The sequence below is a fragment of the Heloderma suspectum genome, chromosome 4 (assembly GCF_057233095.1).
Source record: "Heloderma suspectum isolate Gila_16-S chromosome 4, 16-S_ref, whole genome shotgun sequence".
Taxonomy (NCBI): domain Eukaryota; kingdom Metazoa; phylum Chordata; class Lepidosauria; order Squamata; family Helodermatidae; genus Heloderma; species Heloderma suspectum.
In genome coordinates, this window is record NC_139461.1 from 171266625 (window position 1) to 171292271 (window position 25647).

Genomic DNA, 25647 nt, shown 5'->3' on the forward strand with positions numbered 1-25647 from the left:
GCTGATTCCCGAACTAGGCACTGCTTAGGAGACTGACTATGGCTTCTTTCGCTTGAGGGCACTCTTGACAAGAGCCAACTGAAACGTAGCTGGACTGATTCTTTTTATTTTCATCCCAGCCCCCTCCTTGTTGGGTTTTTCTCCCAGGAAAACGGGAGGGGAGGCACCGAGCGAGGCATGGATGACGAGGCCCAGGAGCAGCTGTCTTTCAAAAGTTCACATCCTAAGGAGAGACAGAGAGGATCAAATTAGCTTTCATCAGGGAAAGTTGCGTGTGTCGGGTAGGTCGCTTTCTTCTGAGAGGGAAAGAAGATATCTCAGGGGAAGAGGAAAAATAAGGGAGAAGAGGGAGAAAGCAAGTGGGAGCTTGGGGAAGAACGACTGGCAAGAACGAGGAGGGGGGAAGAGAGCAAGTATTTATCTGCGTGTGTCTTTCGGCCCGCAGAGCAATACACGAAGGTGAGGGAAATGTGCTAGAAAGAGCAGGAATATCATGTCGGGAGGAGGACGACAGTAAAGACCCAGCCCTGGGGAAGCAACTTCTCCCCGGGGTCCGCATTTTCCGGAGGGGAAGCAAGTCCCCAACAGGTAGCAGGGCTGAGCCTGGCGCGGGCTATGCTGGGTGGGAAGCCGGCCGTCCCCTCCGGCTCCCAGAGCGAGGGCGGGGGGGGCGGGGGACTGGAGAACCGGCCCTTCTGGCACGTGACGCCCAGGCAGCCTCTGAGGAAAGCCGCCTCTCAAAATGGCGGCGCCGGCAGCCGCGGCCTTCCGCTCCGCACGTCAACCCCCGACTACCACGGTGAACGCCACCCGCCGCGGCGGCGGCGGGAAGTGAGGTTTTCTGAAGAAGTGCTCGAGCTCTCGGCTGACGGGAGCACGCCGCGGCTCCACACGGTTGCGACGCCGGTAAGGAGAAGCTGGAGGAGAATGAGGGCGGCGGAGGACGCGACGACGGAGAAGGAAGTGGCTGAGGAAGCGCCTCGAGCAGCGACCCGCGCGCTGCGCTCTGCCCAACGGGCCTGGGCGAAGGAGAGGCCGGAGGCGCAGCCGCCTTGGGAGCTGGCTGGATCCTCGGAAGGTGAGGGACAGTCGCGGCGAGCGCTGGCGTCTAAATTTGAATGGGCGGGTGCGCTCGGCCGTAATACGTTTCTGTAGGTTTTCTTTCAACGGTCGCGTTCCGCGATGTTACGGGGTGGGGTGGCGGATTTGACCCAGAGGAGCCTCCCCTTGTGGGAATCGAACCCCTGGGCCAGCTTTCCCCAACCTGGTGCCTTCCAGATGTTTTGGACTACAACTTTTTGTGTACCGCCCGGAGAGATTCGGCTATGGGGCGGTATAGAAGTATAATAACTGAAATGAAACTTCCAGCTTTCCTGACCATTAGCCATGTTGGCTAGGGCTGATAGGACTTCAAGTCCAAAACATCTGGGGAGGGGAACGGCACGGGAAAGGCTGCCCCAGGCCAGCAGTTTTTATTCAGTTCAGCACAGAGCCTTGATATAGTAGTTCTTTGGGAGAGGCTCTATAACCCTGAGGGGCTGCTCATCTCAAGAACTGCTTTGAGAAATACTTCTCAACGTCCCCTGTTGAAGGGGACCATGCCTATCTGACCCTAACCTTCAATTACGCAAGTGTTTAGGATCTATCCAATAACATTACGTGTATCACATTAATATCTCCCTCTTTCTTCCAAGGAGCTCAAGGCCGTGTACATGGTTCTGCCCTTAAATAGGGTACTCTGGGATAGCTGGTTTTGCAGTTCAGAGGGCTTGCTTGCTTTCCCCTGCCTTTAGGTACTTACATATTTTGAAAGAAAGGCGAGCCTAGTGCAGGGGTGCAGAACCTCACATCTGGGAGTCAAAACCAATCATCCTGAAGTCCCCATGTCCCATGCTGTGTCCCCATACCCCACCCACTTTTCCCCAACCATAGATCATTTGGTGGCTCCCTGGCTTTTGTACAGTTTTAGGTATTGGATGGCTTGCTTTGAACCATGGCATTCCTTTCATTAATAATTGGATGTCTTTACTCTGTAGAACTTATTGTATTAAAGACTAGGCAGTACCTAAAATCACAAAGTTGGTTTTAAGGTATGTTTCTTTTTTTAAATGAGGAACATAGTCTGTTTCTCTCACATTCCTCTCATTGTTTTCCAAGTGTTTGGACTGCAGCAGATGCATTTTTTACCTTGAGGAGTGTGGATTTAGCATGGGGAGGGTTAGGTTTTTATGGCCTGATTCTGTGTCTTTGCTGGAAAATAATACAGTGGGACCTATTTCCAGTGAAGTCTGCATCAGATTATAGTGTTTTGAAAGGTGAAAATTAGCAGTTCCCATACTGTCTCAAACAGAAATTCTGCATTTGGAAATGTGAAGGCCCTGGCGAAAGTCACACTTTTACAAGCTGCAACAAATCTAAGTTTGTTTTCAGTTTGTTTCCATTTTTGTCTTGCTGGTCTGAATGCATAAAGTGACTTTCATTGAACAAAAATAAAGTGACTGATGAGAAAATGGGTGTGTGAGGGAAGTAATGTTATTTAAAAAAAATTTACTTTGAGAAGGTATTTAGGAATTGTAGAGCAGTGAAATATAGGGTAGGGTCTCTGTTCTGCATTCTGAATTTTGAGCTATCTGCATGTTTATCACTTATCTTTGCAATTTTAGGAATCTTTCGTTTAATAGGTGGATCTGTTTGCTTAATGTTTCATTTCTAAAGGATTTTTTTTCTGTATTTTGAAGATGACCATCGTCCGACCAAAGCTAGAAGCAGAACAACCAACAAAAACTCAAATTGCCAAACAAAAACAGGTAACTCTAGCTTTCCTCTGTGACACCAATACGTTCCCAAAGGTTTTATTAATTGTATCTCAAATCTGTACTGTGAGGCAGTTCACACATCACAATGGCAAATCATTAATTAATTAACCCACAATTTGTGGCAATGTGCAAGCCATTTCTGGTTTGAATAAACAACCTACAAATGCTCCATTTGTAACTTGTTTGTGTTACTTCCGAACCTGGACACTCTGGGTTGTTCACGAGTTAACCTACAGAAACCGGATCCTAAGATTTTCCTCAGCGGTCCTTCTCTGTGAGCCTCTGCCAAAGGAAGTGAGGCAGGTGGCTACGGAGGAGGGCCTTTTCTGCCATGGCACCTGGCTATGGAATGAGCTCCCTAGAGAGGTTCACCTGGCACCTACGTTGTATTCCTTCTGGCGCCAGGTGAAGACCTTTTTATTCTCCCAGTATTTTAGCATTTTAGCTTCTTTGTTTTTTAGCTTTGGTGTTGCACTTTGTGGTTTTAATTTTTGTGAACCACCCAAAGAGCTTCGGCTATTGGGCTGTTTAGAAATGAAATTAAATAAGAAACAACCCAGAGTTAACCCAGCAACAAACCATGGCTTAACTTTGGGTTGTTCAACCCATGAACAACCAGAGTGTCCCTGTTCGGTACAGGGCTTTATTTATTCAAACTGGGAACAGCTTGTGCATTCCACATGTCCTGGCAAATCGTGGGTTAATTACGTAATCCATAATTTGCTACCATGACATGAGAACCAGATCATTATCTGAATTCAGTTGAATTGACAGGATTGTCTTATTACAGAATGAATATTAGTTTTTGGCCATTGCACAGACTAAAAGCCTCTGTTTTTATGGTATCAGCAAGGTCACATCTGTAGAAAGCACCAGTTGTCAGAAAATGTTACTTAATTGGTTTAAATACTGAAATTATTTTTCTGATTCTGCCTTTACTAAACACCTTGGCTGTGGTCACATGGCAGGTTCACTTATTATGAACAAGCCAGCATGCTGATTGTTCCCGCTGCAAGCAGGAACAGCTACAGAAACAATGGACCTTTCATGCATGGTTTGTTTGTCATGTTTGAACTGGGAGCTGTGCCTTGTCTCTCCTCACACAAGCCAGAGTCATAAGCCATGGTTTGTTCTTGCCTTGTGAATCCGGTTTGTCTGGGGAGACACAGCCAAAATTCCCAGTTTGCATGTCACAATAAACAAACTAGGGATGGAAAGTCTGTGGTCTGTCCAGCTTCTCCCACTTGCAGGAGGAGCCAAGTGGGAGTGATTGAGCAGCATGCATCATCACACTGAATCATGCAAAATCGTGCCTTGTGAATGCGGCCATTGAGTAAAGGCAATAAGCAGTGATTATGACTGAAGCCATCTGAAATGTTTACTTGTCATATAGTCATTGGTATATATCATTTGAAAAATATACTCAGCAGATCATATTTCCATGGTCTTGTAATAAGTTGGTGGGGGCTGGGGGGAGATATAGGCTGACTACAAATACTAGATGTTTGAGAGCTTTTCTTGACTGCATCTTCTGTTTGTGCTTCTCCTTTTTCATACATTTGCAAAAGTGTAAAGTAAGCACTTGGCTGGCTTCAGATGTGCCTTGACTCCATGTATTTAATGTAATACACAATCTGTGCCTAGTCTTTAGGGGCAAGGGTTATGATAGGTGTAAGCTTGACAACAATATGTGTGTGTATACTTGCGCCATTTAGTTGTTATGCCATATGTGCCTATGGGACCTTCCTGCATTTATACACTTTTGTGGATGTGTAAATGGGCCTGTTGGATGGGAAGCTGTATACAAATACTATAAAGAAATCAAATTGGATCAAATAAAGAAACGTTGCAGTGTCCAGTAGACATGAAACAAATGTTTTTGCTGAACAAGACGCAGCCTGATATCCATAGATGTGACAGGTAGACGCCAAAGCAGCAATCCAGTGATTAGGCATTTTGTGGTGGTGCCCACAGCAGTTTATCAAATTCCCAAATGTGTCCAGGGGTCCAAAAAGATTGGGGACCCCTGGGGTAGACAATACTGGATTAGATCGACCCAATTGGTTGATCCAATAGATTGCCCTGTTAGAAACCAGGAGGCTGCCTTCTGTGTGCACTGCATGGTGCCTTAAGCATTCATGGGTGTACATTCCTACACATGTGCATCACAGATGTCTTCCCCCGCTCTGAGGCTTTTAACTTTGAGAGTCCTGAGGGAGGGAGTCCTGAAGAATGGCATTTGTCATCACTCACGCCATCAAAACAGTGATAAGAACATAAGAAGAGCTGTGCTAGACCAATCGAGTTCAGTATCTTGCTTCCCACGGTGGCCAGCTGGATGTCTCTGGGAAGCTGACAAGCAGGACATGACTTGGTGCTCTACCATTCAGTCACGGCCCTTCCTCTAAATATAAAGTAAGATTTCAGTTCTCATGGTTCTGATTAAAAGGCATATTTAAACAGGAATGTAGGAAGCTGCCTTACACCAAGGCAGACCCTTGATCTTCCTTGCTCAGTAATGTCGACACTGACCGGCAGCAGCTCTTCGGGGTTTCAGGCAGAGATCTTTTCCCAACCCTACCTGGAGAAGACAGGGATTGAACCCAGGACCTTTTGCATGCAAAGTAGGGGCTCTGTATATGTGGAAGTCATGAAAACCCAGTTATTATCATATCTGTCCTATATGAGTTGCATATTCTACTTGTGCTCTCAGATTGTTAGGTGGTAACTAGATATGTTTTTCTCCATGTTTGAAAGGTGTGGTGGGAGCTACTTGATAACTGAATACTTTACATGCCTACTTTGTTTTCTTTGGAAGGGAATGCAAACTACTTTGGAATTCCAGACTCTGAACTATATCGACCACCTCTTAAAAGTAATCCAAGCACAGGTAAATGTTAAATTCTACAGTAGTCTAATGAGCAAAACTCTTTATTTTTATCTAGAGCAGAGCTAACACAGTTAAAATTGCTCAAAAGCCATGCAGAACAAAAGTGTTAATGGCCCACCTAAAACTAAGCAAAGAAGGGATCCGTCTAACCTTAAGGAGAGAGTTCCACAATCGGGTACTGCCATGGAGAAGGCCCTGTATCATGTTTCCACCAATCTAGTTTATTTCTCTATAATGTTCTGTTGTAATATGTACAAGCTGGCAAGTTCATATTAGTGTTTTACAATGTGTTTGAGAAATGTGACTTGAGTTGCCTGTTCAAGACTCTCATTAATGCTCAGCTGCTAATTTTTTGTTCCTTTATTTAAACCAAGAGCTTTGCACTTCACCTCCAAAAGGGTAAAAGAATGGAGTACCGCTGGAGTAAAAATAGTTTTCACCTTTGTGGAATTATGAGAAATTTCACTGCACCAGAGAACAGACTCTCTTCTTTGTTCTCATTGGATTGGTAACTTGAGCATAATTTCCTGTCTTAATAGGATTTTCTTATGACCAAGCCAGAGTCTCTACAATGGAAAAATCAGGTTGGATCATTTTCTTTTTGAATTCCAGAAGAGTTGCCATGTTAATCTGTTAAAACAAAAATAGTCTTGTGGCACCTTAAAAGCAAATCTGCCATGGCATAAGCTTTTGTGGACTAGAGCCCACTTCAACTGATACATACAGTCCTATTCTCAGTTGGCAGAGAGACATGTGCATGCACAGATGGAGACAGAAGGGTGGTAATGTCAACACTGGGAATCAAAAAGCCACAAAATGCAACAGTCTGACACTTCTATACAAAGTTCAAATTATGTATTAATTAATAGCCCATCTGTCAATGTTGTCATTTCCAGGTGGCTTACAAGAAGATGATAGGAACTAAATGCTGCCATTTTATCAGTGATTAAAAGCCTGGGCAAATTAAAAGGTCTTTGCCTCACTCCCCAAAGACAGCAGACTGTGTGCTATAAGAACATTCCATACATGGGGCACCACAGCTGAGAAGGCACCCTTTCCAGTTGTGGCCTGTCTCACTTTGGATAGTGGTGGCACTTCAAGTGGGGCCTCCAGAGGTGATTTTAATGTATTGACAGGCTCATGGATTGGATTGGGTACAACTGCAGGCACCTGGGTCTGATGCAATGCAGGGCTTTATACGTAAGCTGCAGCATTTCTTGGATTGTGTTTGGAAATGGACCGGGAGCCAGTAGAGCTGTTCCAGAACTGGCAAGAAGTTCTCATTGATCAGAGTCAGCAGCCTTATGGTTGTGTTCTGCAGTTTCTGAATCCTCTTCGAAGGCATTATGCTGACCCAGATTGAGATAGATTTAGATAAATACTCATCTGAGTATTTGGGGTTGAATGGCAACCATTTGCTCAAGTACCTTGTCCAGAAATAAGTATTGGTGACCAGCCAATAGTTGGTATAATCTTCGAGGTCCGAGGAGAGCTTCCCCAAGAGTGGCTTCACAATTGCCTCCTTCAAGGCAGATGGGACTATTCCCTCTGGTAAGGATACCACTATATGGTGCTCTGAATTCATCCGTTGATCAAACTGTCGTAACAGTGGCATCCAAATTGGAGAGAACACAAGGAATTTTATCTTCTATGGAAACTGAAAATGCCTTCCTGATTGCCCTGCTACTGCCCAGCTGATGAGCCCACAAGGGTACCTTTAAATTGATGAGTCCATAGCCTTGGCAGGAAATATGGCCCAATCCTGAAGTGTCCCCACTTCCTGGACAGGTCAATAGGTTCAAGTACCGCCTGGATGACCTTCATAATACCTTGTGTTTTGTATACTGGTGACTAATTTTCATCTGCTCTACTGCTCTTGCCTGGTATAGCTAACCAGATTTGAGTCAGTCAAGGGGATGGCAGATCCCAAAAGGGTGACACATCCTCTGGGCTGCTGCTGCCAGGAGAACTGTATGCCTGGCCAGCACTCCAAAAAGCTGGCTGGCTGGCTGCTGTCCTGCTGTGACAAATGCATGGCTCTCTGGAGCGCCACCCACCCAGTGCCTTGCCTCAAGGAGCCCTCAGAGCATGGTATTGGGTGAGTAGACTCTCTTGGAAGCCCCACTGGCTGCTCAGTAGAGAGAGTGGCCAGCGCAGTTCTCCAGAGGGCTTAATCCGGATGTCTCGCTGTGAAGGTCCTTCCTTAGGGCGAAGCATTGGTAGGGAGCTGGCCCTGGAGATTGCCTATGCTGCCATGGCACAGGCAGTCTCCAGGGCCACCTTCAGAGCCTTCTCAGTCGTGGCATCCTGTTGTGGCATGATCTCCTAAGGAAGATATGACTAGTGCCAACCTTGCTTTCTTTTTGGCCCCAAATCAAAACATTTCTTTTTGCTGAGGCATTTTTTAAATTGATTAGTTTATTTGCTGGTTGAATAATTTTTACACCTCATTTGTAATTTCATATTATATTGCATTATGTACACGACTGTGGGATCCTCTGTGGATGAAGGCCAATTTAGACATTTAAAAAATAAAATAGTCATGGATGATGAACAGCTGTTTTATGATTTGACATTAAGCAACAGCATCAGTTCTGAGAACAAGTTGCCCGGGCAACTTGGGTCACTGTGGTTGGGGAGTGCCGCATGGAGGGATAGGCATTGAGTTTGTGACCCCTTTTCCATTATTAGGCTAGTCTGACTCCCAGAGTTATAGCTCCCCCAAACATGTAATTACTGTAATAGGAGCCCCAGTAGTTAGAAACTAAATTTCCCAGGCATGTATTAGTCAGCTCAACAAAATAAAATAATGGACCCAGCAGCAAATTGTGCCAGTGCAAATATATGTGTACAGTACCAGAGCCACAATTATGGGAACTTTAGGTTATTTATCTTGGCATCAGGTTAAGCATAATGCAAAGTGCAAAAAATGTGCCAGAGCTACAATGGTGGTGTCCTAGGATCATATCTTAGCACCATAATATACAGTGCCAAGTGCAAAAGACATAAACAGTAATGTATAAATAGCTTTACTAGGCAGTATTTTCAAAACAGAGGGATAAAATGGCAAATGTATGGGTATTAACAGGGCAACCAGGTATTTCCAGGTAGGCATTTTGAAAACCAAGAGATTTTGGTAAATGTGTACAAAATGTATTTGAGCTTTTCATAGGACTGCCAGTGTGTATTGCATTTCTTGGTTTCAATGTTTACAACTTTTTAACTTCGTAGCTATGTGTATGTATCTCTGCCAGCCGAACATAATACTTTGCGCATTTGATGAAGTGGGCTCTAATCCATGAAAACATAGGCTGCAACAAATTGGTTAGTTTTTAAGGTGCCATCAGACTTCTTTTTCCTCTTGAATACTCCTTTTGGTCACAATTTTAATAAGGGCATTTACAGTGTTTGCTAAACTATGTCTTCAGTAAACATGAATTCAGCCTTATAGTATATAAAAGGATGCACCGGGGGTGGCAGGGGAGCCTTGGACATGTACTTGAATCATGGCTTAGTTTATGATCCTCTCTGTTACGTGCATATTACAATTAAAATGAAATATTCCTTCTTGAAGAATGAGGCACTTAGTTCATTTTAGCTACTCATCTTTCTCAGTATGTTTGTCAAAAAAACATGGTTTACCAAAGTTGAATTCTAAAGATGGGGCTGTTCAGAAATATGCCACTAACTAGCTTCACTGTTTTTAACATTTTTATTCTTTCAGAAGATAAAGCAATGGAAGAGGAAAGTGAGACCACATCTGAAATTAGGAATACTACTACTACTTTTCAGACAGGTACCAGTTAATGAAAGGTAGCAGTTACCCAGCTCTTTTTTTGTTGCACAGTGCCAGTGACTTATGTACTGATTATCTGTTGGAACTTAAAAAAATAAGTGCAATTTTCTAGAATCTAGACAATATGCAATGTAGGGCAAGAACCTGTGACACATCCAGTGTGGCTCTCAGTGTAGACTGGGTGGGCAACTTGTCGGCCAAAACATACGGAGGGCAACCACTCTCATCCACCCTCACCTTTGGCTACTCTGGCTAGGGCTGATAGGAGCTGTAGGCCAAATCATCTGGTGGGCCGCAAGTTGCCCACCCCTGGTGCAGATAGTACATTTCTAATAACTGTTGCAGGTTAAGTGTGCATTGCATAAGACTCTCTGGATCAATACCTGTTTCTGTAGGCAACACTTGGACATACAATTAAGAGATTGTACATATTGTTTCTTTGTACCTCTAATATGATCATATGTGTTCTTACCGCCGCACTATTTATATCTACGATATTTTGATCAAAAACCGCAAGGATCTGAACAGAAGGAAACCTTAAGGTCCAGAACCCAAAGTATGAACACAACTGCCGTATTTACATGTGCGTGCTCGTGATAAAGCAACTTGCTTCCTTTTATTTGATATTTGATATTTTTATATTTGAATTAAAGTTGTGTTCATTGTTTTTATGCTACATGATTATGGAATGTTTAGAGGGTTATGGTAGATCTTAAGCTATAGGTTAGAGTGAGCAGGAGGAGTGATCTGTCTAGTGGCTGGGAAACAGAGTGAATGGGAAAGGGTGTTGACTGTGTTCTTTTAAATAAATGTGTGACTAAATGTAAGGTCTGGGTTTATAAGCATGTAATGTTCATATTGGCCTGGTTCGCACTTAACAACAACCCAGAGCACGGGTTGAGTATGGGTTGTTGTTGAATTGTGGGTTGTTGTTACATGTGAGCTATGGTTTAACTATGGGTTGTTAACCATGAATAACCCAGGAAGAGAACCCATGGTTTGTTGTTGGGCTATGAATTCTGGGTTGTTCATGGTTAACAACCCACAGTTAAACCATAGTGCAGGTTTTGCATGTAAAGACAACGGTTCAACAGAACCTATACTGTGTGTTGTCATTACTTGTGAACCAGGTCATTGTCTGAAGTGTGGATGACAAGGGCAAAAAGGCCTCAAGGTTTTGCAGGAGTGGCTAGAATTAATGTCAGTCCTAATATATTTCTTGTTTCCCCCAGTATCAACCAGTTATCCAAGATTAGCAGTGGATTGTGGGTGCCTGTTCAGCAGTTTGGTGCCAACATTACCATGGGGGAAAAATTAAGACCGTACCTGAGTTGTGCCTGAGTGGCAGTGCAATAATTTCATTGTAACAGCCTTTTCTCTGCCTCAAAATCCTACTTAGTACCTGTTGTCTCAAACCAGTTTCCTTCACCTTTTGATCTTTTATCACCTTCCTGCACAGAGAAGCATTCACTAAATTAAGCAAGTAGAATGAGCTTTATGTAAGGAAGACACGAAAGGTCAGCAGAGTGTAGAGATATAAAGGCCCTGGAAGATGGGTGGGGTGGGAATATATTTTCTTTTTCTGTGATCTTCTCCCTCCTTCCCCCACAAACCATTTTGCTCTCATTTTTCCAGTGTGGACAATTGGAAATTTAGGGAGAAATTGGGGGAAAAAACACTTTATGATACCTTTTCTTAGAATAATTAGTGAAATGCTTTTTAAGACAGGGTCGTAAAATATTGCTAGCTGCTCTTTATTCCCTTAAATTGGTTTTAATATCACTAAGACAATAATATAAAGTAATGACTGAATACTGTTAGGCGAGATTCTTTTTAAGAGTTGGAAACAGACTGAAAGAGGAATTGGTGCTTTCAGTGTGAACACTCTTACCACTGCTGCTTCAGTGTTGCAGATTTTTTTTGGTATTGTTTCATCTGATTTTGCGTGTTTTTTAAATGTTGACTTGGAGTTTGTTGAATTATTCTGTAATAGTTCTAAACCTGTTTTTTCGGTCTAAAGCATGCTTCTTGATCATGGAGCTAATGGAATTGATTTTAGTGTAATTAGATTGGATTCTCACTTTAACTTTTCTCTCCTTCAAATTCAAGACCATATACAGAAGAAGCAACCACTGGCTACTCTCAAAAGTAAGATCCTCCCCTTAAGGACTGTATTTGCTTATAGGCAGGTCTGTTCATAGTGCCCCCCCACAATCCAAATTCTGTTCTGAAGTACTTGAGTACCCTGCAGCTTTGTAACAGGTATACAGATTTGCTTGCTTCCATAGACTAACTCTGCTTTCTTGCTCTGTTTTGAACTTCATTCGTAAATTTACATGAAAGATGCAGTCTAGTGAAAAGACGAAATATATTGGTTAGTGAAGGGTGGCAGAAGAATGTGATTTTCCTCCATGGAGGTGGGATAGGTGCAGGAGATAGAAATGTTTCCCTTAAAGACTGGCAAGTATTTTAAATGGGCAGGCAGTTTCTGAATATCAAAACGCATGTAGGGTAGAAACTCATTTTGAATAAGGAGGAATGGTGTTAAAGTCTTAAATATATTGCCCTGTTCCTCATGGTGTAAAGCGATAAACAGTATTATTTCTGGTGACGTGAATTGTTCTAGCTGTACTTGAACAGAGAAGAACCATAACTCAGTGGTATAGTATATGCTTTGCATACAGATTGTCCCATGTTCAATCACTAGCATTTTGAGGTAGGGCTGGGGCAAGTTCTCTGTTTGAAACCTAGGAGAACTACTGCCAGTCAGCGTAGACGAGGTGTGGACAACTTGTGGCCCTCTAGATGTTATGGCCTACAACTCCCATCAGCCCTATCCAGCATAGCCAATAGTGAGCAATAATGGGAATTGTAGGCCAAAACATCTGGTGAGCCACAAGTTGCATACCCCTGGTTTAAAAAATACTGAGCTAGGTGGACCAATAGTCTGACTTGATATAAGGCAGCTTCCTAGGTTACTAACTCGGAGCTAGCATAGCATCCTGGATTCTGAGAAAATGGGAGTTTGTTGTAGACAGGGCATACTGAAAGAACCACCTTGAGTCAGAAAAAAATATTCAGTTATTACAGTATCCTGCCTGTTAGAGGCCAGGTCAGAAGATCAATTTTAATGCTAAGGAAGAATAAGATTGAAGATCATGTGAGCACCCTTTGAGCTTCCTCCTCAATAAGAGATTCTTTCTCATCTATGAACAGAAGCTTGGTCCTCTCCATCCATCCAGCAATGTGTTTGCAGATATTGATGGTTGATGGGGAGGATATGGATTTCAGTTACTTAACAAGACAAGTTTACTGGTTGAGCCTGGAGATTTTTTACTGAAGTGATTATTCAAGAAAAATAAACTTGAATTGACAAGTAATGGGAAGGTATTAAAGTTGCCCAACTGACTGAATTTGGCTACTTGTGCTGTGTTAAAAGATTTTCAGTTACAATATTTCAGTTATGAAGGGTTTTGTAAAAACATGAATCCAATTAGAACTCTGTAAAGTTAACATTTTACTAATAAGATTGAGTCCTTTGCATTTTGCTGTTTCTTTCAGGCAGTCCAATTCTTCTGAATTGCCAGACTGTGCCTCCTTATTTACTTGAGATGATTATGTCAAATATTGGCTAGAGTAATTAAAGATACAAATTTCAAATGAAACTTGCATGCATTACGTAACTCTCTCTCTCTCTCTCCCTCCTCCCCCTCTTCCCATGTGTGTGTGTGCACTAGGTTCTACACAGTCTGGTGGGGGGCACGCATTTTTAACGATTCTGGTATTTGTAGTAGCTTGCATTGCTGCTGCTTGTGGATGGTATGTGTTTCATTCATCATCCCGTTCTTTCGAAATTGATGATAAAGCCCTGAAATCATTTCAGAACCGGATGAAAAAGCTCATGAGCAGCTACCCAAGTCAAGATGAAAGGCTGTGGAAGAGAATCCAAACCACCTTTGAGAAACGTCTCAACTCTTCTCAACCTCATTTGGAGCCAGCCATCTTATTGCTCACTGCTGCCAAAGAAGCTGAAGATGCCCTGAAGTGCTTAAGCAACAATATTGCTGATGCCTTCTCATCCTCTCAGAGTGCTGCTACAATTAAAATTGATGGGGTTGGCAAAGCTGCTCTGAACAGTGATGTTGTCAAACTCACTGTTGATGAAGAGTTGAGCTCTGGGTTCAAGGAAGGCAAGAAGGCAGCGGTAGTGCATCGGTTTGAGTCACTGCCTGCAGGTTCCACCCTGATTTTTTACAAATACTGTGACCATGAAAATGCAGCGTTTAAGGATGTAGCTCTACTCCTAACTGTCCTCCTAGATGAGGAGTCTTTACAAAAGAGCCTTAGCTTGTTGGAAGTTGAGGAGAAAGTGAGGGACTTCCTCTGGGCTAAGTTTATTAACTCAGACATGCCAGGTTCCTACAACAACATGGATACAGACAAACTGAGTGGGCTGTGGAGCCGCATATCCCATCTGGTGCTGCCTGTGTGGCCTGAACATGTTCCCACTCAGGAGAAGTGCTTGCAGGTGAAATAACTTTTTAAAACGAGCAAAGAGGGAAATACAGCACAGCTTGTACATCTATTAGTGGTTGGATAGGGCAAGGATTTCCAGCTTGCTAATCAGAACTGCCTTTGTAAGTGTGTGGTTCTAAAGTCAAAATAGGGCTTGCTATTTCTAAGAAGCTAGAAATTTGTGTAAAGAACTTGTAGAGCTTGAACATGGCTCTGGTGAGTTATCACTCCTGTAATTCTTAGAGCCCAGGACCCTGTAACTGGAAAAAAAATCTCTTAATTGCTAGTACCATCCAGCTGTTTGTGAAGTTAGCTTATATAACTTCCATGTCCCTTCAGAAAATACTGTGATTGAGAGCAATGTGGTAATGAAGTATAATAGAAAATGAGCACATGGTTCTGTCTCCTTTCTGTACTTGAAGTTTACCAGAATAAACTACAAAGTCAAAGTTGTGACCAAGACTTCATATATCTAAGAATAATTCTGTCTTGTTCCATTTACCAGGATCTGTGAACTGACTAGTCTTCTATAATTGCAGACTCTCTTAAGAGTTTCTGCTTTGGGCATGACCTGCCATTAGGTTTGCGTCTGTTCAGTCAATCTGATGCTTTGAAGTAATGATGCAGCTCAAAAGCTCTGTAATCTGGAGTGGCAGACCCCTGCATCCTTTTTCCTACTTTTGAAAATGGTCACAAGGTATATAATATGCACCTGTTCAGATTATTCTAACTTTGGGACTGCTGCACAGTTCTGATACTTCTAATCCTTTGATATCTAAAACAACAAGGCTCTTCAGTCGATGCTGGCCCACCACCAAACAGACCATTCTGGGCTTCCTTCAGGGATGGGAGTTCCAGGTGGAAAAGATATCCAACCTTCTGAGGGTACATACTGCATTTCTGCACTCCAAGCCAAGAGTGAAGGAAGCCACTGATCCAGACGAACCCCTGACTATAAAGTTTTAAGACTTTGATCAAAAGAGGAACAGCATTGGATTGGTGTGCTTTAAAGTAACTTGGCTGAGTCCTTTCTCAAAATAATTAACTTGGCTGAAAGACTTATGAAGATTTAATTGAAAAGGTTATTTTGGATAAGCACAGATTAATGGTATCTTTGCATGGGGAGGAACATATTTGAGATGAAGACCCAAGTTCCCACGTCTTGTTGGTCAAGATTTTTTTCCACAAACATGCAGGTTTCCATGTAAATCTTCATCTGACTATTTCTGAAGTGTGTGACATACGGATTTTGAATGTCTCATTCCAAACAGCCCTACAGATTATATATAGCAGGCTGAACATCTTAATCTTTTGTGAAAGCAAATACTTGAATGTGAATTATAATATACACCCCTCAGGACTTTGATACTATTTGCGAATTATGTCATATGGATTTTATTGTGTTTGAGGACCTTGTAAAAGCTGCATTTTGGAAATACATTTTCAGAACAGTTGCTTCTGCTTTTGCTTTTTGAAGACTCTCCAAGATGTCACTGTCTATCCCCCAGTGTACCTGCAACACGAACCTTCAGGGGAAAGCTCAGCCTCCTTTAGAAGTGCTGGAAAACCTCCTGGTCATGTTCAGAAGAACTCATGGGAGGTTTTGCATGTGGTTTAGCTACACATTCCGTACTGAAAGTCAAAAGTGCGTTACTGGATTCTTTTAAAATTGGTATTCACAGCTTAAAAGTGTTCCTGAAAACTAGCACTTAGATACCGAAGTCTAATCTTTTGGGTGCGGAAACATGATAGTAGCCAAAACATATGAAAACGTTAGTTTTAATATACATGAGAAGGTCTTGTTATAGCAAACTACATTCTTAATCTCTACCATGGTCTTAGAGGGCAAATGCTTTTAATAAATATGGTGTACCATTTGAAAAATGTCCAAGGAGCAGACAGCTTGGAAATAGATTGAAGCTTTTTAAATAATCATTAAACATTGCTTAGTTTTATAGTTGTAACGTGTTTTCATACTTATACTGTGCTGTGCCTTATTTTTGAAACTAAAACCTGAAGAACCTAATAACTGTAATACTTTTATAATGCATCAAAACAAAATACAGATTAAAACATTTGGTTTCAGCAAGCCCAAAGTAAGTGGTTTTGTTTTGTCTTATTGGAAAATTTATAGCATACTTAGAATCATAGAATAGTAGGGTTTGAAGGGGCCCACAAGGCCATCGAGTCCAACCCCCTGCTGAATGCAGGAATCCAGTCCAATCTAACTTGTCAATATTATATTTATCAAGGCAAAGAAAAAAAATAAAACCAAAAATCAACTACATTATCAATAAAATAACCTGGAGGTTGTGGTACATGGGAAAAATACAGCATGTAATGAAAACAAATAGGCACATTAACCATAAAAAGCTTGTTTAAATGTCACTTATGAAGTCCAAGGTTCCAAATCCATTTGTTCCATACTTCAGGGCCTCCAGTGAAAGAACTTTTGTGGGAGCTAACAACCTGCCAGAAGATTAAAAGTATCAGAAGATTATCTGTATTAAATCTTAAAAGAGCAGGAGAATACAGCTGCATGAGTATATTTCCCCAAGTGTCTCAGACCCAGATTAAAGGGCTTTAAGCATAGGTACTCGTAACACCTTTAATTTTTCTAGACCAGAGACTAGTAACTGGCGGAAGTCATGTATAATAGGTGCTCTGTAGCTAACATCAGGATCAGTGTGGTTCTGGAGAATTGCAGCTTCTGAAAAATGCTCAAGAGTAGCGCTACATGGGGCCCATTACAGTAGTTTAGGTGGAAGGTTACCAGGGCATGCATTGCAGTGACCAGATTTCTGGTCCCCTAGGATGGAGTGTATTTGCCATAGGAGGGGTGCTGATGGACATTTAAAACATTGTCTAGTTTCCTTTTTAAAGGGGCCAAAGACTTCCAGCTCAGATGTCTGAGGGCTGTTCCATAGATAACATAGCAAGAAATCTAGATAACATCGCTACCAAGTGTATGCTCAATGGGGAGTTACAACGTATCCCTGCTATCTGGCAAGTGTACCTATATGATAAATAAAATCTTGTGGCACCTTAAAGACTGACAAATTGATTTTGGCATAAGCGTACATAGACTAAAGTCTACTTCATCAGATGCATGGAGTATTTATTAGTAATACTAGTTGTAGTAATACTCCATGAATCAGATGAAGTAAGACTATAGTCCATGAAAGCTTATGCCAAAATCAAATTTGTCAGTCTTTAAGGTACTGCAACACTCTTGTTTTTGTTGCAATAGACTGACTTGGCTACCCCCTGGAAACCATTAGATGATGTTTGCAATATACCTATTCGTTACATTCACACTTAACACTTTCAAGTGTACACTTAAAATGTTACTTTGTTAAGGTGTGTCTAAAGAGAACCTCTGGGCTTTTAAGAGTTTGAGTGTTGGAAAATCATAACATGTCAAATAGTTTGGTTTGGATCTTACTATGAATTAAGGAAGTTCACAGAATGAAAGATGCCTATCCCTTCCTCCTGACTACAGCCATCTGTGTCTCCCAGAAAGCCTTTCCAAATGGCCATTCTGAACAATGTAGAGTAGGGCTGCTTAGGCAGGGAAAATTGCCACAAAATGGGCCAATTTTGGATGATCCTTCCCCAGTAGCCCCCTGTGCTCCATCTCGTGTTGTTCAGGAGGGCCCTCTAACCCTCCAGAGAGGCTTTTCAGGGGGCACAAGTGGTGCAGCTGGGAGGAGGGGATAGGATTCACTGAGTTTCATTAAGTTAACATCTTGGGATCCAAGCCTGTATCTTTACATTTAGTCATCCTGCACGTTTATATTTTGGATTGAATGAGCAGACAGAATATGAAAAAAACTATGGTGTCTGCTCTGTCTTTCCTGTTGACATATGCTGAGCCTTTTGTTTGTTTTTGAGTAGTGGGTATAGGAGCTTCAAGACCAGTACTCTTTGAACTGTTCATGAATTGAGCTTCATAATAAATGAGTTGGTGTGCAGTTAGTGCTTCTGTGATGTGACAGCAGTAATTTCCTTCAGATTATCAGGTATAGATGGGAGTAGTGCAAACTACTTGCCATGTATGCTAATCTGCTTAATTTTCAAGTGAGGAGGAAAAGTGTGGCAGAATGATTCAGTGAGTCCTCTTGGTGTATGAGCAGTGTTTCTACAACAGCTGGGTCTTAATTAGTTGTGCTTACTGCAAATAGACATTACACACTGACCTGAAACATGGTAGCAACCCCCCCTCCCCCATGAATGATCTACTGTGGTGAGTTTGCTTATCATGAACAATATACTTTGGATAAACTAATCCCTTTTTATTTGATCAGTGGCTGGTGTTTTTTAAAATGCTTCTTGCTAACGATTTACTACTATAAAAGAGCATATTTCTGTCATGCCTGGGTAAAGGTTAACTTGAGGGGTGGGGGAGCAGCATACAGATGAAAGGAAAGCTGTTGGCTATAGTACAGAAGGCCAGTGCCATTTTAATTAATATTGATTCCAAGTCAAGGAAAGAAGTAACAGTAGTGTTCTGCTCTGCATTATTTTTGGAGCACTATGTTTAGTTTGGGGCATTACAGTTCAAATAATGGCATTAAATGAGCCAGAGGGAGGTTAGGATGTGTAGAAGTCAAATCTTTTGAGGAAGGCTGAGCACTGAAGAACTGATGCTTTCAAACTGTGGTGCTGGAGAAGACCCTTACGAGTCCCCTGGACTGCAAGGAGGTCAAATCAGTCCATCCTAAAGGAAATCAACCCTGAGTGCTCATTGGAAGGACAGATACTGAAGCTGAAGCTCCAATATTTTGGCCACCTAATGCGAAGAGAAAAGTCACTGGAAAAGACCCTGATCCTGGGAAAGATTGAAGGCAAAAGGAGAAGGGGACGGCACAGGATGAGATGGCTAGATAGCATCACCAATGCAATGAATATGAACTTGAGCACATTCCGGGAGAGAGCAGAGGACAGGAAGGCCTGGCGTGCTATGGTCCATGGGGTCACGAAGAGTCGGACACGGCTTAACGACTGAACAACAAGAGTGGGATCATGTTTGACTTCCTAATTAAAGGATGTGAACAGTGACAAGAGCTTCCTAACTAAATAAGCACAGAGAAAACTGCCTAGGGCGACTGAATTGCCTTTGAGATGCACTTTACTAAGTGCTGGGGTAACTTCCTAGTCAGGGTTTGTTTGTACAAGTCTCAGTGCTGGAGTTTGGAAAGGATAACTTTGGGGGGGAAGAGGTCCTGCTCGTCAGATTCCATAAATCAAAAGACTTAGTGCAATCACATGAAGCTCAATGATTTTTGACAAAAGGATTATCTATTACATGCTATAAAAAGACTAATATAGCTGTCTAACATGGTATACTCATGGGGGGGTTTGGAGCTGGCTACTTGAGTAATTTCGTCATGGGAGGTATGAAAATGCTGCAGGTGTATGTGTCAGTTGCTGATCATTGGCACTTATTTCTGGTTTTCCATATGTCTAGAGTTTTTCAGTGTCTTAAGAAACTTCACATGAAACATATGAGGCAGGTTGAATCTCAGGCTTTTTGCCTAACGAAAAATCTACATAGGCTAGCTCAAATTTCCCATGCTACCATTTATAATGTATGCAGAGGAATACACTTAGAGGGGAGAAATATATTGTGTGAAACTGCCTCTAGTACAATAGTTGTATGCACCCAGTTCTATCCTGTGAAGGAAATTCTAGATACATTGAAATCTGAAGTTGCTAGCTCTCAAGAAGTAGAATTTCTCTTCCTCCCCGCCCCATCCCATTCTGTCACTGCTGATGAAAGACCAGTACTCTCCTTGTTGCATGTAAAGGGAAAAAAACAAGGAAATTTCAGTCAAATGCTTCTGTACATTTAACCTTTTCCATATGAAAAGGTGCCACTTCATGTCTTAGTGCATGATTTATCACAATTTTAATATGGCTATAGATCCAGCTCTCTGGGGGGCCCTGTGGTCTAAAACAATTATAACCAAGAAGAGTTTTCCTCCCCATCCACCCCCTTTTAGTAGTGCAGCATAACATACATGTTCAGGTTGCAGGGCGGGGGTAGGGGTCTTAAACATGATCATGTATTCCGTAAAATACTTGTAGAAAACTGATGTACAAGAAAATACTTCACAAATACTGAGCAAAGGTACTGTTCTTGCACTTCACTTGCTCCTTAGGTGTGAAATCAGAGCAGGTTACATTACTTTGCATCACTGATACTTTTCTTCTTTACACCATGCTCTTGGGCTATCTAACTGCCCACCAATATGTCTGTTACTTTGTGTGTTCTGTAGATAGGAATTTGCCTTATAATGACTGGGCTCGGATGACACGATAACCCATGATGGGTTAAATAACCCATGATGGTTTGTTTAACCCATCATGGGTTACCATGTCGTCTGTCAGAAATTTTCAAATCCACAATGGCTTATTTGCCCTAATGACCAAACTAGAGGAGGAGAGGGAAGGAGGGACCATATGAGCTTGACAGTTGCTATAGCTCATTCTTGTCACATTAAACCCGGGTTTATCATGATGTCCAACCACAGCTTCAGAATAAAGCACACACATTGAGCAAGGATCTGTGAAGCTAGAGACATTTTGGGCATTCTGTAAAAGTGGGAAAAGTTTAATTCAAGCTACTCCCAGTGCTTCCCGGTTTGTGCAAAACAGGGAGATGCATAGTCTCTCAGTACAGGGAGAACCAGACGTGTTTGCTGTGCATGCTATCTTGCTGATTTTATAAAAATGTCCAAAGCAGGGTGGATAAAAATGATTTTAAAAAGTTTTTAAAAATTTAAATTGGATTTTTTTATTTAAATGGATTGTTCTCATTTTAAAAAAAAATCGAAACTAAACTTCTTCCTCACTTGTAACTGTTATTTGTCAAAAATAACACATCATAAACATGTTTTTAAAGTCCCTTAAAAATGAAGTTACCCACCAATCAAATATGGACATTAATTTCAGTTTTTTCATCTCATTAAAATAGCTCTGTCCAGCCTAACTACCACCTCTTGCTTCTTGAAAGTTCTGGGCTTCCAGTTTCTCTGACTAAAGTCACATGAGCGAAGGCACAGGCTAGATATGATTGTTGTTCTGTGCTTATGTGGTGGTGAAGTCGGGCCAAGCAAGGCAGAGGAAGTTAAGACAGACAATATAGCAGGATGGATAAAAGTTGATGCTTAAAAAATATCTTTCAAAATTTAAGTTGGATGTCCTCTACCCTGTAACTATCAAACTTTGCTTTGACCTATCAGTCATGGGCATTTCATTTTTGTTTGCTACTTTTTTTGTGTGGGCCAAGGCTGGGCTAAGAAAGAGTGAAGCAGAAAGAAGCAAGACTGCAAAGAAAAGAGAAATTTGCACACTGTGCAGTTTCCTGTATTCTCATATTAATACTAAGGCTGTAATCCTATACCCACTTACCTGGGAGTAAGCCGTATTGAACTCAATGGAATTTATTTCTGAGGAGACATGCAAAGGATTGTGCTGTTAACCTCAAAATGTCATGGGTGCTGGTCATAAGATCCTATATGGGAATAACATAAGAGCCATGCTGGATCAGACCAAGGGTCTATCTAGTCCAGCATTCTGTTCACACAGTGGCCAATCAGCTGCCCACGGGAAACCCACAAGCAGGATGCGATGGCAACAGCACCCTCCCGCCCATGTTCCCCAGCAACTGGTATACCTAGGTTTACTGCCTCAGATTACTGGAGGTAGCATAGAGGCATCAGGACTAGTAGCTATTGATAGCCTTTTCCATGAATTTGTCTAAACCTGTTTTGAAGAATTTCCCTCTATACGTAAAAAAGGAAAGCATATTTTACATATAGATGCAAGAGATGTAAAGCCTGCTTGTAAGAATGAAATAGTGTAAATAATACTGTAGTTGTAAATTAACATAGTTTAGTAGTCAGATTTATTCAAGAAATATATGGAAAAGTATCAGTGGGAAACTTGATTTAAATCATTGATTTAAACTGACCTTTTTTTCTTGCTGATACAAATTACCTTGATTTAAATCAATCCACCCTGGTCCAAAGAGGCCCTTAGTGATACTACTGAATTTATACTGATTTGCAAAATGAATTTAAGCATGGCAATTTGAGTTTTCTCAGTGCAGGATTTGTTTTTATGCAGAATAAAACAGGCCTGATTTATGTCTAGAGGAGACAGCTTGATTTGGGTACAATTTTGCAAAGCACCACAGAAACCTGATCTGTGCTGTTGTGCTGTTTTATATATTTTTTGAAGAATAGTTATACAATATGTCCAGGCACACATGAGGTTAATACGAGTGTGCTCATGTGTATCTTGATTTATTTGAGGGTTTTTTTAAAGGGAATATTGTAATTTTGCATTTCAACCTAAGTAAATGCATAATTATTTAGCACTGGTTTTCCTTTTGCAGCCTCCTTCAGTTCTATCGTATTTGGAATCTTGGCCATAGTATATGGTTGTGTGTGGACAATCCTCATTCTGGCCTCAACAGGTGGAGGCAGGCCATCCCAAAATACCAGCAGGCTTCCTTTAATGCCATTCAGGGATCTTCTTTGGTTTCAGCTATAACATCCAGCTGCCTCCCTCTATTTTTAGGAGGAGTGTGCAAGAGTACTATGGAGTGGAAAACTTTCCATCGCCCCTCTCCCTCAGCCACAATAATCTGACTGATGTAAAGTGATAGCAGGCTTCTTTACATATAGTCCTTCTTGCCCTCCCTGCCAGTACTGTAGTATGCAGCTGCGATTCACTTGCTTCATAGCAGCTCAATGGAAGTTCACTGAAACAGCTTTAAAATGTGAGGTCACTTGTTGGTTGTTCCCTCCCTTGCCATCTGTGCTTGTTTCAAGCAGGTAAAAGCTTTACTGTGTTTCTAAAATTGTACTAATGTTATATAAAAAAAAAGGTAACTCAAAAGGGGATTTGACTTCCTGAGGAATGTCTTGTGTTCCTCTGCTGCAGGCTTGCATTTTTTAATTTGCTTCGTTCAGTATTTTCGGACATCTGTGGGAATTAGAAGAATCGTACTTTTTCATTTGATTTCACCCACTAATTAGATAGAGCAAAATGTAATCCTGAGTAAAATTTGATGAATGCTATGTAGGGAAAGGGATCAAAAGAGGAAGGGTAAATCATTGTGGATGGAAAATTATGGTGAATTTAAGGAGAAGGAGCTGTGTTTCAGAAAATTAAATCTAGGGTACTTCCAGACCAGGCTTTTATTGTGCCATTGCACTGCCTCATTCATGGAATTTCATGGGGAGGTATCTAGGCATCATCTTCCACTCGTACCCCCCACCCCATATTTTCCCACCACTTCTTAACTTGGTTAAGGAAGATGGAATAGTTGCACAATGCCTTCTGATTGTTAGCGCTAGGCCCCCTCTGTCTCAAAGCACCCCTAGAAACTGGCTTCTAATTGAGATGTTATAAGTCAGTACTATTTAAAAATTAAGCAGAAATGGAATGTTCAAGAATATAAATGGTACTCTCTTAATCTGATTTGAACTCTCAAGGATGAAGTGTCATTTTGCAGGAATTAAAAGGGGAATAATCAACAGTGCCAGTGACTTTGTGTTGCTTATGCATGCCTCTTTTTGGTGTGACACCTTTTTTTAATGAGGAAGGAGAACAGATAACATTTTAAACTTGCCAAAATCCAGCTATTACACTGCGCAAAGCAAATCTTGTGTACCAAGGGCTCTGGGTGCAATTCTACACACAGATGCATCTGTCTAGATTTGGTGGAAATAAGATTTATGATTGTGTAGCTCAATTCAAGATTGTATTTCTATTAGCCAACAATTGGACAGCTGCTTGGTTCACACGTAAGAGCCAAACCATGGTTTGGCTCTCATGAGATCAGATTCCCTCCTCCCACTTTCTGGTTTGGGCAAATCATAAATTGCTGTTGTGTTTGAACTGGGAAAATTATGAATTGGGTTTCCAATTGGATTTGCAATTCTGGTTTGGAGGTAAGCTATAGTTTGTGCACATTAGTTTCCTATTTTGGCTGTCACAGCAAACCATGGTTTGCTTGAACCAGAAAGTGAGGGAATCGGAGCATGCAAGAGGAGGGGGAGCACTCAGTGCTGAGGTACAGTTGTGAATAGCCAAAGTATGGCTCAAAGTCAGTGTAAGCCTATTATTAACTGGGTGCTAGCCAGTATAATATTGCCTGTGCATACATAGAAGTTAGCTAGAGAATGCTGCAATCTCTACCATTTATCTGTTCATGAGACAAAATTTTGCTTTGGATTTAAGATGATGGCTGAGCGTAACTAGATTGTTTTTCAAATTTTGCAAGAAATATGCAGGGAAGAATTCAGTGCATATTCCTCCATAATTGTGTTTCCTAGTCCTTTATCCAGACATCAGGTATTTTATTCTTCTGAGAAATTCCAAACCTGTACCTTAACTATTTTTTTCAGTTATTGCTTTTAAGGGTTAGTTTACACTTAACTGCAACAACATAGGAGCTACTTCCTTGTCATTTGGTCCCATGCTGTACCGGTAATAAGTGTTAGAACGACATGCAAAAGGCAAATAATACCATTTCTTTGGTCAAAAATAATATTTGCCTGTGAAAGAACATGTCATTCACCCCTACTGTGTAATTCCAGCATGCACATTACTATCATGGGGAAACAGCTGTCATATGGCGGCACCAGTGTGTGAATTGCCTGCCATTCTACAAGAGGTGGCAGTGTGTCTGCTCCTGAAAAAGCCCAACCTGGATCCAGGAGTATGTAACTACCAGCTGGTAGCAAACACCCTCTTTCTGGGTAAGGTGCTCAAGAGGGTGGCAATGGCTCAGCTCCAAGCAGTCTTAGAGGAAACAAATTATCTAGACCTGTTCCAATATGGTTTCGGGCCTGGTTCTGGGACAGAATCAGCTTTGGTTGGCTTGATGGATAACCTTTAGCAGGACAGCGATGAAGAAAGTACAACACTGTTAATTCTCCTTGATTTCTTAGTGGCTTTTGATACCATTGACCATGGCATTCTCCTGGACCGGCCCTGCAGGTTGGGGTGGGAGGCACTGCATTACAGCAATTCTGCTCCTACCTGCAGGGCTGGTGTCAGTGTTGCATTGGGTGATTGTATGTCTGCCCGCTGGCATTTGCACACTGGGTTGCCGCAGAGTACTTACTATCTTGTCCCCAGTGCTATTTATGAAACGATTGGGAATGGTAATTAGCTTTGGAGCACTGTATCATCAGTATGCTGATGACATCCAGCTCTGTTTCTCTGTGACATCTGAGTGAGGTGTGGTTATACAGGTCCTAGACAGATCAGTGTTGGGAAGTAGTGGTGGGCTGGATGAAGGCCAATAAGCTGAGGCTGAATCCTATGGAGACAGAGACACTGATCTGGCTCGCATGATCGCAGCATGGTTAAGCCACAGTGGCTTGTTAATCCCGCTGCATGTGCTGGTTGGATTTGTCTGTCTTACCCTTGCTGGTGCGGCTTGCCATGTCATCTGAACCTGGATGGCTTGGCTTGTTTGAGGGGACAGCAACATGCCACAGGGGAAATAAGCCACTGTGGCTTGTTAACCATGCCATGATTGTGTGAACTGGCACATTGTGGGCAGGTGGTTCCTTTGTCTGGGAATTAGGTAGGTTACCTGTTCT

General features: G+C 41.9%; 1 protein-coding gene and 1 long non-coding RNA gene across 9 annotated transcripts in view; one reads left to right on the forward strand and one right to left on the reverse strand.

The window, feature by feature from the left end:
• Positions 1-16265, forward strand: LOC146347751 (torsin-1A-interacting protein 2-like). 8 transcript variants are annotated; one of them, XM_084851271.1, is made up of 8 exons: positions 20-281; positions 446-1078; positions 2739-2807; positions 5635-5706; positions 6246-6290; positions 9431-9502; positions 11612-11650; positions 13240-16265. In XM_084851271.1, the coding sequence occupies exons 2-8, from the start codon at positions 616-618 to the stop codon at positions 14037-14039; spliced, it is 1560 nt and encodes a 519-aa protein (XP_084707397.1). In that variant the 5' UTR covers positions 20-281; positions 446-615; the 3' UTR covers positions 14040-16265. The 8 variants fall into 8 exon arrangements, with proteins under 8 accessions (XP_084707396.1, XP_084707397.1, XP_084707398.1 ...); XM_084851270.1 differs by having other exon boundaries at positions 1-1078; XM_084851272.1 differs by having other exon boundaries at positions 20-1078; positions 9434-9502.
• LOC146347752 (uncharacterized) overlaps positions 15759-25647 on the reverse strand; it is a 16403-nt gene continuing 6514 nt past the window's right edge. The window contains exon 2 of the long non-coding RNA XR_014790410.1: positions 15759-16486. This is a non-coding gene — a long non-coding RNA (uncharacterized LOC146347752). The remainder of the gene's footprint in view (positions 16487-25647) is intronic.

What these genes read in the sequence shown, in the direction of transcription:
- LOC146347751 (XM_084851270.1), top strand. Translation starts at nt 616, where the DNA reads ATGCTGGGTGGGAAGCCGGCCGTCCCCTCCGGCTCCCAGAGCGAGGGC. An exon ending in AAATTGCCAAACAAAAACAG is followed by an intron (nt 2,808 to 5,634) that starts GTAACTCTAGCT and finishes TTTCTTTGGAAG; the next exon opens with GGAATGCAAACTACTTTGGA. An exon ending in CTCTACAATGGAAAAATCAG is followed by an intron (nt 6,291 to 9,430) that starts GTTGGATCATTT and finishes TTATTCTTTCAG; the next exon opens with AAGATAAAGCAATGGAAGAG.